Raw genomic sequence first — 18121 nt, 5'->3', positions numbered from 1 at the left:
AAAAAAAAAAAAAGAAACTTGCTTAGACTCTCTAAGGAAAAGATGAAAAGTAGAGAGATAATTGCCAACACAAAGTCTAGAACACATACAATTTTATCTTGAAATCTATTTGACAATGTGAATATTATAGACAAGGGTGTCTTCTTGCAGTTCAAAATGATTAAGTGTAAATTTCAAGTGTTCTTATCATATGAAAATTAGTATGTTATGTAATGGATTTAATTGTCTGAGGTTGTTTCAAGGATCATAACATCACTTTGTATACCATTAACTGGACGATTATAAACTTAATTTGTGATATTTTTAAGATAACATAAATTTTTTTCTTTTTTAAATACTTTATCACATACATGTATTTACTTGTTCCCTTCGTGTATGTGTGCCTGACCATTATGCATAGCTGCATAGCATAAGTATGGAGATCAAAGAACAGCTCGTGAAAGGTAGTCCTCTCCTTCTACCATGTGTATTCCTGGGATGGAATTCAGGTGATCACATATGATGGCAGGCACCCTATCCCATGAGCCATCACTTCAGCCTCACACTACCTTTTCTACATTTTGCTTTTATACAAGACCAGGAGGGGGGGGATAATGAATTAATAATAATAATAACAATAATAATAGTAATTTTGCATGCATGATGATAAAATAGTATTGTAAGTTACATTTCTATATAATTTGACTAAATAAAATAGTAATAAATAAATGAATAAATGTCCAGATGCCTTAGTATTTTCTGTTGAGATGGGATGAAAAAATAACTCCTTTGTGCCTCAAAAAAAAAAAAAAAAAAAGGCTCAAGGCTGCAGCACTTCTTTGTGTCTTAGGTAGGTTCTACCACCATTCTGCATCACACATCACTTCCATGAATATTTATCTGATGGTCACAAGGATTTTAGGTCAAACGAACAAGTAGTCAATGAATGGCTACTAAGACTGCTGAAAACAGCCCAATATATTACGATCCTGGCCCTGCCACATTCCAGATCACCACAGCCTCAGAAGTTCTATCAGTCAGTGACCCTCTTAAGAATTTTTTGGTGGTGCTGCACACATTTAATCCTAGCACTTGGGAGGCAGAGTGAATCTCTGAGTGTGAGGCCAGCCTGGTCTACAAGGTATGTTCCTAGGACAGCCAGGGCAACACAGAAAAATTAACAGTCTCAAGAGAACAATGTAGTAGTAGTGGTGGTAGTGGTAATGTAGTAGTTTAGTACTGTAATTTCTAACATAGATGTGGCTTCTTCTGGACACTTCAGTTCATAGCCACATAACAAGTTCCAGACCAGCCTGCCTAACTTAGACTCGAACTCAAAACAAAATAACTGTTAAAGCACTTTCTTAGTTTGCGTAAATCTTTACCTTTAATCCCTCTACTGGAAGAGAAAAAGATTTTTAAATAATATGCATGAATATTATGAAATGATATGAAAACCACTCACATTATTGACTGAAACACAGATCATAAAATATAATTACAACAATACGAAAATTGTTTTACAAGAAATATTAGTAAAGAGTACGCAAAAAGTTCCCAGCATATAGTAGGTGTTTATTGGTGATTTCTTCAGTTATTCTTAAAGTTGCGTAAATGCTCTATAGTGCTAATCACATCACTTTCAATATAAAAATTAATTTAATTTTTAAATAGCTAACCTATGTATTTAATCATAACTTTCATTCACAGTATTATTAAAGCCTTGTTTGTTCATATCGTACATTTCAGAATTAAACTTTCACAGTCACCTCTGGCAAGCAGGGATCCTGAGTTGAAAGAGTTAAGAAAGAGAAGACATCAAGTGGTACCCATCTTTATCAGCATCATCATACCATTCTTGAGCTTCTCTTCCCATTCAATTATCAGCATCATCATATCTTGAGCTTCTCTTCCCATTCAATTATCTTTATGGAAAGAAAACCGTATTCCCTGAGAGTGTCGCTCAAGACCACAGCACAATGTCTAAGTGATTATAAATAGTCCCTGGCCACAGAAGGAAACAGCTTGACTTCTCTTTGGTGATCAAGAGATTGCCCTGGATCAGTTACATCACTAAGAACCCAGGAGTGCAAAGCAAATCACTTTGCTAATTTGCTGAGATAAAATTATACTACCAAATTTCAGATGATAAAGGGGATTAAAAAGAATTTGCTAAGATTTATACCACCACCAAATTGTGAAAAGCTTGATTCAAATCAGGTTCAAACTGATTCTAAATCCAAATCTACTACTCAAAATTATATGGGCAGCAGAGGAAGACAAAGTAGCTGATTTTCCTTACACACTTACTTTTCATTAAATAAAAGGTTTCACTTTCAAAAGTCACCATGACTCCAGCTTTTGGATCTACGGCTCAATGGATCCTGGGCCTTTTTGTGGTTTGCAGACTGGTAGGGTCTATGAAGGAAGAGGTTGATGGTCGCAATGAATTAGGACCAGCTCCCTGACCTCTCTCTCCTTAGAAACCACTCCCGTGCCAGGCGGTGGTGGCGCACGCCTTTAATCCCAGCACTCGGGAGGCAGAGGCAGGCAGATTTCTGAGTTCGAGGCCAGCCTGGTCTACAGAGTGAGTTNAAAAAAAAAAAAAACACAAAAAAACCCCCCACAAAAAAACACAAAACAAAAAACCACTTTCTGTGTATGTGTGAGTGCTTGCATGTATATGTATACAGCTGCAGTGTACTCACATACATAAAATAAGTAAATAAATCTTAAAAAAAAAAAAAAAAAAAAAAAAAAAAAAAAGAAACCACTCCCGTAGTAACCTTGTCCTCCATCAGGGAAACAGACACAAGTGAAATGGAGGCTGTCACAGTAGCCCTCCATTTCACCTTCTCTGATGAATTACTTGACCAGGTCATGGCTGAGTTGAACCATCTGTTGAATGAGGTGGTTACATTGTAACCGGTCCTTAAACTGCTGCCTAGAAAATGTGCTTGAAATAAATAGTAAGCTTAATATTCATGTGTACGCTGGTGTTTATATAATTAGAAAGAGAATAAAATTCAATTTAAATGTAATTGAACTACTCAAGAAAATGATGTGCATTGCTTTGTCCTCTTAAAGCTGGCTTCTAACCAAAGTGTAGCAAATAAGGTAACAGGTTCTATTTATGTCGTGACACATAAGTTGATTTATAATGCCTCTCAGAGGAGCTCATAAGAGAGAAGAGAGTCTATCTGTTCTCTAATACCCTACTTCAAAGGATGCAATTCCCTTTAAAGTCAATTATGTCACAACTGAATGTTTTGGTAACCTGCTAGAACTAGCAGACACAGTGTTATTACAGAGCTAGAGGAAAGGGAAACCCCGGAGGGGCCACTGGCCTCTGTCATTTCTCTACAGTTGGCCCCCTCATATCCCTCATAACAGTGACATATGAAATTCTCTGCCATCATAGCTAGGTCAGTGTCTGATGCTCTTCCTCTCACTATGAATTCTCCATCCTCAGAGGCCTCTATGTGGTAACTTGCAGGGTTCAAATGGAGGTAATGAGCTGCTTTCCATGTCTTCCGTACACACCTCCCATTATTCCTGCAAAGGTGACGACTGCACACCTCAGCTGCTCTGGTCACATTGGTTATGTAACTGCCAAAATCAGAATTCACAAAGCGGTTCACCTTTGTACAGTTCTCCTGAAAAGGTTTAAAGAAAAAAAAATGGATCTGAGGTTATAGAGGCAGAGGCAGCTCTTTAGACTGAACTAAAAGGATGGCTTGGTCCTACCAAAAGTAGGTTATCTCTTGAATTCTGCTGTAACCCAAAGGTTTCAGATCAGAAACGAGAAAGGTCCTAGAGGCAGAAGAGGTCCTAGTTAGTCAAAGTAGCTGAACCAGCAAGGTAGCCGACTAGCTCTCAAGGTAATGCGTAGAGTGAGACAGAAAGGAACAGACACAAACCCGCATCCACATCAGAGCAGATGCTCCCGGCTGGTTCTCAGAAATGAGTAGTTCTTTCTGGTGCTGTGAGAATCTGAGCTGTCACATTTGCTGATTTATTGTAGACCCTCCCACCTGTAGTATTCTGGAATTCTCTGTTAAGAATACTTAAACATAACCTGTGGCAGGTTCTACATCCCTACATACAACTAGACACAGGCAAGCTAGTAACACTAGATCATTTGGGTGTGTTTTCTAGTACCTGTTCTACCTGGAGGTCACCTTGGTTATATATGCTGTTTCCTGACGAAGCCTCATGAGTCCACAGTTAAACCTCTGGCTCTCTGTATAAATGCCCATAGATGTGTGTAATAGCTATTGTTCATCATCAACTTGACTATATCTGGAATTAAATAAAAACCCAAATGACTGGGCCTACACCTGTGAGAGATTTTTTTTTTCATAATTAAATCATTTGAAATTGGAACCCACTTCCAATCTGAATCTTTGATGTGGGAAGGTCCACCTTTAATCTGGACCACATCTGCTGGCAGCCTAAATAAAGGGCATGAAAGAAGGGAGCAAGCTGTCTCTCTGTCTGCTTGCTCTCGCTCTCACTCTCACTAACAAGCCCATTCCTTCACTGACTTTGGGGAACTACTTCTTCAGGATTCTGACATATACTGAAAAGAAGCTGAGACATTCAGCCTCGTGTACTGAACAACTACTGAACTCTTGAACCTTCTGTTGGTAGACAGCCATTGGTGAACTTCAGTTGTATGGATGTATATATGTATATATGCATATAGGTGTGTATGTGTAGATATACATATATATGTACTAAATGAATATATGTATATACTATATTAATATATTAAATGACCATATAGAATCATTATATAAGTTCTATTGCTCCAGACTCTAGAGTTCAAGAGAGCCCAGCTGGCTTCTCTATAGGGAAAAACAATACTTTCAATAGGAACATTTAAAAGTTATCTGTTTCTACTTCCCCAGATAGGATACAACATATTTCTTTTTTTTAATTTTTTTATTATTTTCTTTATTTACATTTCAAATGCTATCCCGAAAGTTTCCTATACCCCGCCCCCCACCTCTGCTCCCCTACCCACCCACTCCCACTACTTGGCCCAGGCCTTGCCTTGTGCTGGGTCATATAAAGTTTGCAAGACCAAGGGGCCTCTNTTCCCANTGATGGCNGATTAGGCCATCTTCTGCTACATATGCAGCTAGAGACACAANCTCAGGGGGTACTGGTTAGTTCATATTGTTGTTCCACCTACAGGGTTGCAGCCCCCTTCAGGTCCTTGGGTGCTTTCTCTAGCTCCTCCATTGGGGACCCTGTGTTCCATCCAATAGCTGGCTGTGAGCATCCACTTCGGTGTTTGCCAGGCACTGGCATAGCCTCACAAGAGTCCGCAATATCAGAGTCCCTTCAGCAGATTTCATGTAGTGGTCCAATGCAATAGATCTAGCTTCAGAGAAATCTGTCGTGATCAATAATTGTTCTGCTACTAACTAGCCTGATTAGCCGTCACCCTGCTTGATTTCCCCTCTTGTCTCCTTGTCTATGAATGAATAGTCACTAGCTGGAATGACCATTATGGGAGCAGATCCAAAGCAAACAGAAAACCTTACTCTCTTAGCACATGATAAATATCAAAGAAATATTTGTATTATGATCTCTATCTTTTCAAAGTTAATATTTTTAGACAAGTCTAAGTACTAAGCACCGGTTTTAACTTTTATCCCGAATCTGGCTTGCTATGGGAATAAAGAGAGCTTTGCTTAGAGTAATCTCTACAGGAAACAGAACAACATACCCCTGGGGTACTGACTTACCTCAGATGAAGTTAAATTCATGTCTCCCCAAACAACAATGCCGGCTGCTCCCAACGCAGCACTTTCTCCTATGGTACTAATTAGATCTTGCTGGATTGAAGAGAACAGAGTTAATCAGTCATTGGAAGATAAATCAATTCATCAGGAATTAAGATTACAGGCTGAGACAAAATACTCCCTAGAAATCATCCCCTGTTTCCTTAAAGGAGCATAAATGTAAAGTAGACTGATGCTTAGAATCACATTCTCTGATTGCATACAACTCTGTGTGTGTGTGTGTGTGTGTGTGTGTGTGTGTGTGTGTGTGTGTGTGTGTGTGTGGACAGAGTCTCATTGGGTAGCCCTGGCTGCCCTGGAACTTACTATATAAATCAGGCTAAACTCAGACTTATAGAGGTCGTCCCGCCTTTGCCTGCCTCTGAGTACCTGAAGAGCGCATGCTACAATGCCTGCCTAATATAAATATTTTTAAAGAAAAAAATACTATAGTTTAATAGGCAGTACTATTTTTAAATAATTGGTGTAGAAATAATCACCAAAAGTTGTTTCCTTGAGGTTGACTGGGGACATTTACTCACAAGCAAATATATAAGTGCATAAACAGAATCTAAAGATTTTCCTGTTCCCGAGACACGCCTTTTCTTCACCAGCACAATCACTCAGGTGGCTTCTTGTCCTTTTGAATTCAAGCCAGGTAAATGAACAGAGCTTAATGTCCATACTCTGACGTTGCCCAGCCTTTATATTTGGTCCCTGAAACTATATTTTATTTCAAAATATTGGACATAATGAGGTTTATCTAAGACTCACCTAGCAATGACAAATCCACAAGTGTTTCTCCTAATATGGCTAAGATAAAGCATATCAAGGTTTCAGAAGGAGGAATTTGTGTTTTATCATTTAAAGACTATCTCAGTGCCTAAACACGATTGTGGACGTGGGAAATATAAGGGAGAAATAAGAGTTGGGTATATGTTGTTGGTTTCCTAGCGTTTGAAATTATAAATGTATTCTCTCTATTCTAGATACTAATCACAGCCTTTTACTCCAGGGATAAATTGACGGAAAGTGGTTAGAGAAAAATGCAAGCAAAAATATCAAATTGTTTTTTTTCCTTTGGCCACCTTATCATAACATTCAATATCTGGGTTATTACTCTTCGTCTGACACTTCTACAGTACATCAACTAAATTAATGTCCATCTTTACACAGTGTTTTTACAGACATTTTTCTGGAGATTTTTAAAATGTGAAGAGGGAGTTAAGTTTAAACTAATTTACTTTTCTGGTTCATATCCATTTCTATTCTCCAAGACCATGTTATCAGTCATCCCACGGAACAAGAGGGGAGGTTCCTTGGGGACTCAAATGATATGATGTACATTTAAGGGCATGGAAAATTGTCAACCGTCTGGTAAACACAGGCAGAAGAGGAATCACCCATGCAGTGTCCAGATTGTAGACTGCAAGATGTGTATCTGCTGACTCAGAGATGGAAGTAAGAAAAATGCAGACCACTGACTTGAAACAACCTTGACACTAGCAAGACGATAGTCACACAGTATGATCAGAAGGAAGTCTCCAAGAGCCTGCATAGAATTAAGGAGGCATTATCAGAGGAGGGATGGGACACAGCATTTACATCTTATACTAAACTCATTGATTTACATTCACTAAATATGGAAGTTACTGATTTTTGTGGTGAGTCACACCATCTAAGGTTGTATTCGTTTAGCTGTACCATTCCTTAGGTGTCATTATGAGAACGGGTTTACTGGGACAGACTGAAGACATAGCAAGTCTTGAAGCTCATCCTGACCAAAGGTAAGGAGGCAGTAAAATTTTTAAAAAGTGATTGCCATATTGGTTCACTGTAATCTGGCAGAGATCAAATTGATAACTGGATCACAGACCAGGTAAAGTCTGGGGAATCAGAAAAGCAAAGACGCTTGGGAAGCCATCAGGAAAAATGCTTTGGGCTGTATACAAGGACCACCTAGGAGTTGGAGCCTCATAAATAGTAAGAAGAAAGGAGCAAAGTGGTTGTAGCAAAAATAAGCCTCTGGGTCCCAGTGTCCCCCCCCCCTCCCGGCCTCTGGCCTCTGTGCTTTTGCCCATGGTCCTCAGATTGAAATCGTTGTTTCAGAAGTTGATAAGTACTTTGGTTACAGGACAAAAAGAATGAAGCCAGTCTGGAGTTCATCAGAAAACTTCCTCCATTCGTGCTAGCTAGTTTCATAGTGCCAAGCAGGCCACTGGTAGACAAAAAAAGACATCAATGGCCTTACCTATTATAGTGGTGGGTAATACTGACCACCCAAGAAAGATCCACCCACTAGTGTAATAACGTCACATCTGTTAGAGGAGTAGTCAACCACTTTGTGCTTAGAATTGCAGCCCACTCAACAGGAGGGAATTCATGTCTAGGACTGAAAACCTGGTCCGAGGCCTGTGGCTGGTGAGGTCATAGGCCTTAGACATAAAGCTATTACTGCACTTTTTGGTTATATTTCCAGCCTTTCCTTAATCACCTGTATTTATTATATCCATGAATATATGCTACTCAACCTCTGTCAGAGGAGCTTCTTTTGGCAGTGAGCAGTGATTCAAACTGATTCATAATTGTTTCAGCATCAAGAATAAGAATGTATGAGTGTCCAACCCTAATTGGGACATTATGTCAATCCTCCACTCCCTCTACCATTCTAAGGTTTAGGAAACGCCGTGGAAGTGGGGACAGAAAGGGTGCAAGAGCTTTTTGGTGAGAAGGAGTGCTTTGAAATGCTGCCTTCTCTACGTAGTATGGCTACTGCACTTATGAACTCACAGCAGATATGGTTTCCTGAACAAGATTGAACCTATTTAAAATTCTAGTCTAACAGGGGGGCAGAGAAGCCATGTGGCTCCACTCCTACTTGAGAAGTTGTTGGCAGTTGGTGGTTGTTAGGGAGATGGGGAATCATTTTAATTTGAGGCTGTTGAGGCTGTAGCTACGAATAAGTTGCTAATGACCCATGGATGGTCCCATACCCATAGACAAGTAGATAGTGAGAGACCAGATGTTGGATTCAGACTCCATCTTAGAGAACCTGACCTAAGGTTGAACTCTCTAGCACCAGTTTCCAGGTTACTCCCCAACAAACCTGTGTCTCCAGGCTACAAGCCTGGCCCTGGTGCTTCACTTCCTAACAACCACCTATCAAGAGGAAAGCAGAAGTTAAGTTTATGGTTTGGCTCCCAGCACCAGCCAATTAAGGACAACAAAATTCCATAATAGTCCCCCCAATCAGAAGTGGGCCAGGCTAGAAACGCCCTTGCTTGCTTGCCATTTCCTATAAAATCTTGTCCTGACTGAGAGCTCAGGACTTCACCCTCCTTTCCTGCTGTGTCACAGATGGAGGTATGGCCCATAAAAAGGGGCTAATGCAATTGCATTGGAGTCGGCTCCTTGGTGGAATTTGTGGGCTCACAAAAGGGCACTACGATAACACTGACTGGACTAAGTGTGTTATTTAAAAGGAGCCTTGAAATGAGAAGCATATGTATTAAAGGGAAGACCAGGGAGAATAGAGGGGCAAAGTGCAAGGTGGATACAATCAAATTACACTGCATACATGTAAGGGGACAAAAAGAAGTAGAGGGTAGAAGGCCTAGAGAAATCATATTTCATACTTGGCTTTTGGCCCCTGGTGCTTACCAGAATTTATATTAGAAAGTAGTGTACTACTAGGAGACACATTGAAATAACAGAGTCACTAAGGCACTACTTTATATGATAACAGAGAAACTAATTACAGAAAAACATTTAAATCTTCAGCCACAGAAACACCTTTCATTGTTTTTATAGAGCAGAACATCACATTATGTCTAGACTGGTTTTATATGATGATAGTGCAGGGAGATATCGCTGCCTCTGTATTGTTCTCCCAAGCTATGACTGTTCCCTGATATTCTCAGATAGACCATGGTGAAGTTCAAGGCTTTGATACTTGTTTTAAAATGATAGCTAGTCCACATGTATCTCTGAGGTGATTCAAATTTTTACACACTTTTTTTTTTTATCATACTTCTGTTAAGTTAGATCAGTGGGGTAGATAGTCCCACCCCTACTCCCTGATTGTTTTGTTTTGTTTTGTTGGTTGGGGTTGGTGTTTTGTTTTGTTTTATTTTGTTGTTGTTAACAACCAAGATGCTGGGTTCTGGAAAGGTTAAGAGATATGCTACCCAATCCTCTCTATATGTGTGCATGCATTCTAAAATGCAGACATATTGGAGAAAAAAAGTGGAAACCCTTCATAGTCATTCAGAGTTTGGAACAAATGAACAACAGATTTTTTTTTAATTTATGAGTAGAAGTTTTTAATGATAGTTTGAATGCAGTGGTGTGAATGCTGATGTTTTAAAACACTTGAATAGAAGCTCCCCTCTCAGAAGGAGATGAGGCCTAAATGCTGGTGATGCTTTCCTGGAAAGGAAGAGTAACATTTCTAAGCTATCACTATTAAAAAAGGTTACCCAAGCCATGTGCAGTGTGCAGAATGTACCAACGCACTAAGCTGTCTTTCCAAATGAACATTGTTCCTTTACATTTTAGAGCTTTTTTTTTTCAAAAATAAATGAATCATCACTTAAAAGGGGGAGATTATTAACATATATGTACATATATATTAGAAGTTAAAATACACTTTCTGATATATATCGCATATATATATATATGTACATATGTATATATGATGCTAGCAGCTACTGAATTCCCTATCACTGGTTATTGTGGGAGTGGGAGATTATTAAAATAGTTTGTCTTGAACAGGCTAAAAATTTAGACAGGATGTTTTAAAATGGGATTGTTTGGCCATACATACATATTATATATATATATATATATATATATATATATATATATATATATATATATATATGGTATGTTTTAACTTTCAATTCCAGTGTTGTCATGGTTGTTCTATAACAGTTGAGATAGCTTTTCCAAACCTCCCAAAAGTGACCTCTTGCCATTCTTGATTCAATATTCGCAGCTTATTTTGGAAGTTAGTGTGAGTTTCAGCTGTGGGGGAAGACTTTCACCTTCTGCATAGTGTTGGAAATATAGGATTTTCTCTACCTCCCACTGATGCGCAGCTTCTCCTTTGAATGAGCATGCATGGTAAAGCCCATTCTTGAGTGTTTCCTAAGCATCCATCTGAGGCTGTCAAGCTCTCAGGACATCTTTTATCTTGCAGCACAGGCTGGTCAACTGAAAGTTATAATAAGGAGAGAAAAGAAATGTCTCTGTTGAACTGTCTCAAACCCTTCATTGGTGAGTTAAACGGAGAAATATTATTGCATCATAAATGGGATGGCTGAAGCTTCAAGTCTTCTCGGTGAGGAAATATGTAAACCTTCGTACCCAAATCCACCTTTTCCTAGAAGCTACTATTTAAGTGACTAGAGCAGCAAATGGAGAGAAAATCAGGCTGAAAGTCACTTAGTTTAAAGCTTGCTCTTCTGGAACTTTCTGAGTGAAAATAATCAGGCACAAAGACAATCCCCTCAGAGTTTTAACCTGGGTTGCAAAACTATTCATGGTTAACATTAAATTTCCAAGCCCATGCTACTCTGCCAGATTTCCACTAACAGGTCAGAGAAACAACTATATCTAACATGGATCAGTCTACAGAATTACATATTTTCTTTGTATTTAGAATGTTTTTCATTCTACTTAAACATGTATGGCCAAACAATCCCATTTTAAAACATCCTGTCTAAATTTTTAACCTGTTCATGACAAACTATTTTAATAATTTCCCACAATAACCAGTCATAGGGAATTCAGTAGCTGCTAGCATCATATGTGAGATTTTTTTCTACCTCTCTGTGTCCTTTAACAGGAATGCTAATAGGAAAGATAACAAAATTTAGTTTCCACGAAGGAAGAGTCTAAGCAGATCAGTAGTCTAGAAAAAAATAAGATGCTAGCTTTCCACTAGCTGAGTATTCTTCAAAGGGCAAAAATAACAAAGAAACATTTCTTTTAGATACAGAGGAAAGTCTCTGCTATGGGGCAAGGAATGTCTTACCTTAGAAAGGAAAAGTAAAGGTTCCTCTTTGTAGCCCAGCCGTGTGTAGACGAATACAGGCAGAGCATAATCCCATGACGTCATTGTGGAAATCCTCAGTGATTCCCGCACCCGAAATCGTGAGAAGTGCAAAGTGTTTTCACTGTCTGCAAAGGATTTCCTAACACTGACAGCAGGATACAGGGCAGTACTGCTATTCCAGAGCCAAGAGAGGTCGTTGTTCCTCAAAACTTCCTCTTCTGGGCATGACCCAGTATAGTTTGCGGCATGAACATTGTAATTGTGGCAATCAGGATATAAATAATAACCCCAAAGGCCCTTGGGTCTAGTCTTAATTCCCAATTTGATAGTTTCCTCCATGAAAGCTTTTGCACTTTTCTCAAAAGTTGCTTTGGCTGAATATTCAATATCAGCAGCAGATATGTTCTCTTTCATATCAGAAATAAGAGTTCTCGACTTCTGTCTGTAGATATCCTTTGTGTTCCAGTTCCGGGCCCACTGTGGGCGCCAATATTCCCAGTCTATAACAGCAAGTCCACTGAAATTTTCAGAAGGGATATAATGATTAATATCCTGGGCAGCTTTTTTCAGGTGTACTTGTAAACTTGTGTTTTGAGGAAGACCACCATTGATGGGTACCCCTTCTGATGTATACCATGGGTAATATCCCAATTTGTTGACATAAAATATAACAACATTTTGCCCCCTGTCTTTGAGTCGAGGGCTTCCAAGCATCTGAAACACTTTTAAGTTCAGTGTTAAATTATATTTTATCAAACACAGGTCTGTTGGAGCATTCCAAGCAGCAATAAAAGGTTTCCTTTGATAAACTGGAAGTCGGGCAGGTTTCAGGGATGAGATAGACTTCAGGATAAGAAGTATGAGCAGCCCCGATGTAAGATGTACTGGTTGAACAACACAGAGTCTTAATTGTCCTTCAGGCAATAGTTGCATGATAAGATAGAAACTTACACTAACTCTTCTTCAACATAATCCAAAAGGCCTGTGGAGAAATTTAGTTTTCTGTTAGTGATTACTTCCAAGAGGGATGCTGTTACTACTTATTTATATTTTCAAAGCACAATTTATTTTAAAGTTAAAGAAATTCTGATGAATTAATTGAGATGTAAAATCAAGTGTCATGATCGGGTTTCTACTCAGGGATAAGCAAAAGGATTCAAAAAGTGTCCAAGGGCTACAAAGCCTGTGTGTCCACAGTAAAATATGGATAAGATGTGAGGTTTATGATGAAAAACAGAAGTGAGGGGCTGGTGAGATGGCTCAGTGGGTAAGAGATGGCTCAGTGGGTAAGAGCACCCGACTGCTCTTCCGAAGGTCCGGAGTTCAAATCCCAGCAACCACATGGTGGCTCATAACCACCTATAACAAGGTCTAACGCCCTCTTCTGGAGTGTCTGAAGACAGCTACAGTGTACTTACATATAATAAATAAATAAATCTTGAAAAGAAAAGAAAAGAAAAGAAAAGAAAAGAAAAGAAAAGAAAAGAAAAGAAAAGAAAAGAAAAACAGAAGTGAAATAACACTTACAATCACTCTGGAGAGCTTGCCAGTATCAGGCCTTACACTTCAAATGGTTTAATTGCTTTATTATAACAATTATGTAACAGGCTGTAATTGCACTTTTATTTCACAAAAGAGGAAACTAAGAAATGGAGTGGTCTGATTGATGTCCCCTTACATGAAAGACGAAGCTATGCAAGCAAATACTCGAGAAAATGCTAGCTAAGTTAGAGGAGTGATTGCTCCGGCTGTGAGGGATATAAGAGAGCCACTGTCAGAGGCAAAGAATGCTGCAGTGGAGGTGCACTTGGGATGAGTGAGTAAGAGATGGAGAGTTGTCATGTTTCCTTTTCAGACTTCTGGAACAAACTACAAAAGAATTACTTTTAGGTAACTACAGAAAAGACCTGATTGATGTAAAGTTCTGTTGGACCAGGGAAATGGTCTGCCTTATGCTTAAGTATACCACCATGATGTTAAGACATATAGCAGACATTTGCTGATTAAGTGCCCAGGACACAGACTCCTTTCCCCTTCCTCTGTGGTGAATTCTGCACCGCATGTTTTGGTGAAATGTGGAGTGAAGTAAATATTGTTTAGTTGTTTGATACGTTACTTAGAGTTTTTATTCACTTTAGTATGCTAGAACTGAAAAATGCTATGAATTTTGTTTGGTGTCCTCTAGTGGTTAAAATGATAATTACATACAATGACTGAAATTGTCCTAAGTCGGGATTCATAGGAAGAGCCTCTCTCACAGTTTCTGGTTTGAAATAAAACCTACCTACCATATGTGAAGAGAAAAGTTCTGTACCACGGGAACAATGTTGGCACAAAACAGCAGAATCATGGACATTGGATGCCCACCAAACCCAGTCGCTTCTGGTTCTGGACAAAGAAAAGTGTGTGTGTGTGTGTGTGTGTGTGTGTGTGTGTGTGTATGTGTGTGTTCGCATGTATATGTGTGAATGTGTGTGTGTGTGTTTGCATGTCTATGTGTGTGCAAGTGCACTTGCCTACTCACGAATGTGTGAAGACTGAAGGTCACTGTCCAATGTCTTGCTTTATCACTCACTCTCTATCTTAGTTTTTAAGACAGTAAGGTCCTCTTTCTGAAACTTAAACTCATTAATTCATCTACATTGTTGGCGAGTGCCCTTAAGGATTCCACCCATCTACATTCCCTCAGTGCTGGGGTTACAGATGAGTTCCATAGCACCTCCCTTTATGTAGGCTTTGGGCCTACAAACTCAGGTTCTCATACTTCTGCAACAAGCATTTTTCTCGCTGGATCATCTTCCCACCTCTATGATGTGGGAATTTTTTCACCATTATCAACACCACCCCTTAGACTCTTTGAATCCCAAGATCTCAATTCAAAAGCTAGAGTAGGACACATCTAAGTGGTTTTATTGCGGTGCAAATCAGCATCAACGCTCCTCATGGAAGATGGGGAAGCATTTGGACTTCAGAGCTTATTTAGTGAAACAATATTTTAAAAGTCCTAAAGTAAACTGACATATTCAAATATCATTTTTAAATTAAGTATTTTTTAAAGATTTAATTATTATATGAAAGTACACTGTAGCTGTCTTTAGACACACCAGAAGAGAGCGTCAGATCTCATTAGGGATGGTTGTGAGCCATCATGTGGTTGCTGGGATTTGAACTCAGGACCCTCAGAAGAGCAGTCAGTGCTCTCACTCACTGAGCCATCTCACCAGCCCTAGTTAAGTATTTTTATTCATTGGCTAAACCTCTACAGACTGAAGATGAATAACACTAACCTGCCTACAAACATACAACTGACCTTTGCTTCAGATTTCCTCAGGTTCGCTTCCCCTCACCCCAGCCATGCAACCACAGCCCCTGCTTCTGAGCCCTACTATATCTCAACCGGTTGTAGCCCAGATCACTGCTGACTACCACACCTAATCATAATCATCCAATAGCAACCTGCCTTTGCTTTCTGGCCCCCTCATCCTCCTCTCATGAAGAGCTATTTCTTTAAACACATCTTTAATTGGAGGAATTGAGGAAGATTTGATAACGTCGGTATAGATGAGTGGGGAGTTTAACCTGGGCTTGTCCCCTAAATTCTTTCATCTGTTTCTCTCTGCTTAGGAGCCAAGTTTATTTGGGGACATAGGAGGGCCATCTGTGAAGACATTTTGGAGACCTTGAAACAAAAGAAAAAGGAAGTAGGTTTCTTGTCAGATCTCTTCACCCCATAGAGAAGGACATACCCAAGAGAGTTTCTTAAATGATATCCTGTGATTTTTGGCTTCACACTTCTGATGTTGCCCACTGAAAGATAAGCACTGTGAAGGTAATAGAAAGATAAGATGTTTTTCTAGAACGTCCCCCAACTGGGTCTTACTTACCTCTTTGGTTCACTCTTCCAGATAGCGAAAAAGGTGAGTAGGTATTCCTTGAGTAGAGACAGGTCTGCCACATATAGACTGGAGTTAGTGAAGAAGCCACTCTCCTCTCAACAGAACAGTTGTGATAAACTATGTTTAAAAACGTAAAATGAGGGCTGGAGAGATGGCTCAGTGGTTAAGAGCACTGACTGCTCTTCTGAAGGTCCTGAGTTCAAATCCCAGCAACCACATGGTGGCTCACAACCATCCTTAATGAGATCTGATGCCCTCTTCTGGTGTGTCTGAAGAGAGCTACAGTGTACTTAGATATAATAATAAATAAATCTTTAAAATAAAACCCTAAAATGAATAAACCAACACTCAGAAGCTGTTGACACCATGGAGCTTAATGTCTGATAGGGGTAACTTCACAGGCTAGCAAAGATATGCTAGTTCATAAAGATGCCACAATAAAGATGAGTCAGTATAAGCCCCCTTTAAATCTTGTTCAAGCATGGGAGGTGTTGGTGGCAGGGTTGCAATGCACAAATACCAAACATATCTGTTGGGGAGCAATGAATGACTCCAGGGATGGTTTTGTTCTTGTCGTTTTCTGTTCATTTGCTTGTTTGCAGTCTCAAGAATGAAACCCAAAGTCCTGCACATAATCACTCTTTTTTTTTATTCACACATTTACTCTCTCTGGATATATCCCCCCTTCCCACTCTTAGACTCTCTCAAGTCACCCACCAAAGTAGAAGTCCTACAAATAGTTCTCTCTGACATCATTTTGCCCATGGTGCCTGAAAATATAAGTGTTCTGTCTCTTGCATAAGCAATAAGGCCCCCCTCCCAATTGAGTGCTAGTGTGGCCTGATGGTCTTTGAATCTCTGGACCCTATGTGAAGGCAGAGGAAATTAGCATTCATACAAGCAATATTTCAGTAAGAAAAACTAAGCCTAGTTCTGGAAGGATAAGGATGACTATAAAAAGTTTTCGTAATGACCCCGAAAGACTGTTGGTTCAAAGTATTATAAGTAGCAATCTCGTGGTGTTTTTAACAATTATCAATTTTTTTAAAAAAACTGAATATTTATATTTTATTCTTTGGTTCTAATGAGAAACAAATCCAGAGCCTTGTGCATGTGCATGGAAAACAGCACTCTACCCTTGAACTATATTTCTACTTTTGTTTATTTTTTTCTTGGTTGTGTTTAATTTTTGTCTTATTTTTGTTTGGGAAACTCGATCTTTCTTTGTACCAAGGTTGACCTTGACCTCTAATCTTCCTGTCATCATCTCCCCAGTGCTGGAATTGAACTATGTATTAGTCTTGACTATAGCTTCATTTTTTTTTTCTCTTTTTCAATCATTCAGCAAGGCTGGTGCTCATTAAGATTAGAGCAATTACCCAGCAAAGGTTTTTAAAAGCATACACTCTCGACACCATGATAATGCACTGCAGAAGAAATCTAATGTCCTAATTTATAACCCTTCTTTTTCTTTTACATGATATTGGGATTTAATTTTTAAATACCTTTTTAAGATGTCAAATGAAATCCATAAAGGCTGACAGAGATATCCTAGAGTTCCCAGCCTCTTGGGAATCCAACAAATGTGATTTTTACTTTCAAACTCTCAAAGGAAGTATAGCTCATTGTGGTGTTTTATTGAACATTGTAAAATACATAAATATTTATCACACTGAAAGGCAGAGTAGAGCTGGTGATCTCAAGGCTGCACCCACAATTCTGCACCCACAATTCTGCAGTAGTAAGTACAAGCTTACGGTCCAACAACAGTTTACCAGAGCCTGAAGAGGCGTGCTTTTTCCTTATGAATTCCTTCCATTTTAAATGAGCTGGGTTTTTGCCTGCTCAAAAAAAAAAAAATTGGCAGTAGATAGATAGATAGATAGATAGATAGATAGATAGATAGATAGATAGATAGACGTTTCTCAATGGGTTTTTCCCCATCATTTTTAATTTAAAATTTAGCACCAATTGTATTGTAATACAATCCATTTTATTACTGTCTCTTGAAGGCCCATAATTTATAAGTATGTCCTTAATTTATTATAAGTCTATTTCACATCATGATCAGAGAACACCAGTATGCCTTCTTTTGAACAAATTTTAGAACTATTGTGATATCTGTGTTCTATAAAACTTTCTTTCTATTCTTCTGAAACTAAGCTTAACTTTGTAAATATGTAGTACTGACCAGTTCAGTATCTCCTGTTACAAAGTTCCTCCCTCTGGGTGGAAACCTGCCCTCTTACAGGGAGTGTTGGTGCTCACAAGGCTCCAAAACGTCACAAGAAACTCATAAGACCTGCAAAGCCACTCCACAAAGCTCTGTAATTCACAAGTCGCTGCTGTGGAGGATACCTCGCAGTGGTGAACAGGCATGCAAGTTGCCAGAG

At 39.1% G+C, this 18121-nt stretch overlaps 1 protein-coding gene across 1 annotated transcript; it reads right to left on the bottom strand.

Annotated features, from left to right (window-relative positions):
• Nucleotides 1-3156: 3156 nt before the first annotated feature.
• Nucleotides 3157-15748, bottom strand: LOC110317392 (hyaluronidase-4). The gene is made up of 4 exons (XM_021191841.1): nucleotides 15717-15748; nucleotides 11812-12814; nucleotides 5739-5828; nucleotides 3157-3635 (listed from the first exon to the last, which is right to left on the bottom strand). The coding sequence occupies exons 2-4, from the start codon at nucleotides 12763-12765 to the stop codon at nucleotides 3234-3236; spliced, it is 1446 nt and encodes a 481-aa protein (XP_021047500.1). The 5' UTR covers nucleotides 12766-12814; nucleotides 15717-15748; the 3' UTR covers nucleotides 3157-3233.
• Between the last annotated feature and the right edge of the window lie 2373 nt (nucleotides 15749-18121).

Source organism: Mus pahari, chromosome 2 (assembly GCF_900095145.1).
Source record: "Mus pahari chromosome 2, PAHARI_EIJ_v1.1, whole genome shotgun sequence".
Lineage (NCBI taxonomy): Eukaryota > Metazoa > Chordata > Mammalia > Rodentia > Muridae > Mus > Mus pahari.
This window is presented reverse-complemented; position numbering and strand designations above follow the sequence as displayed.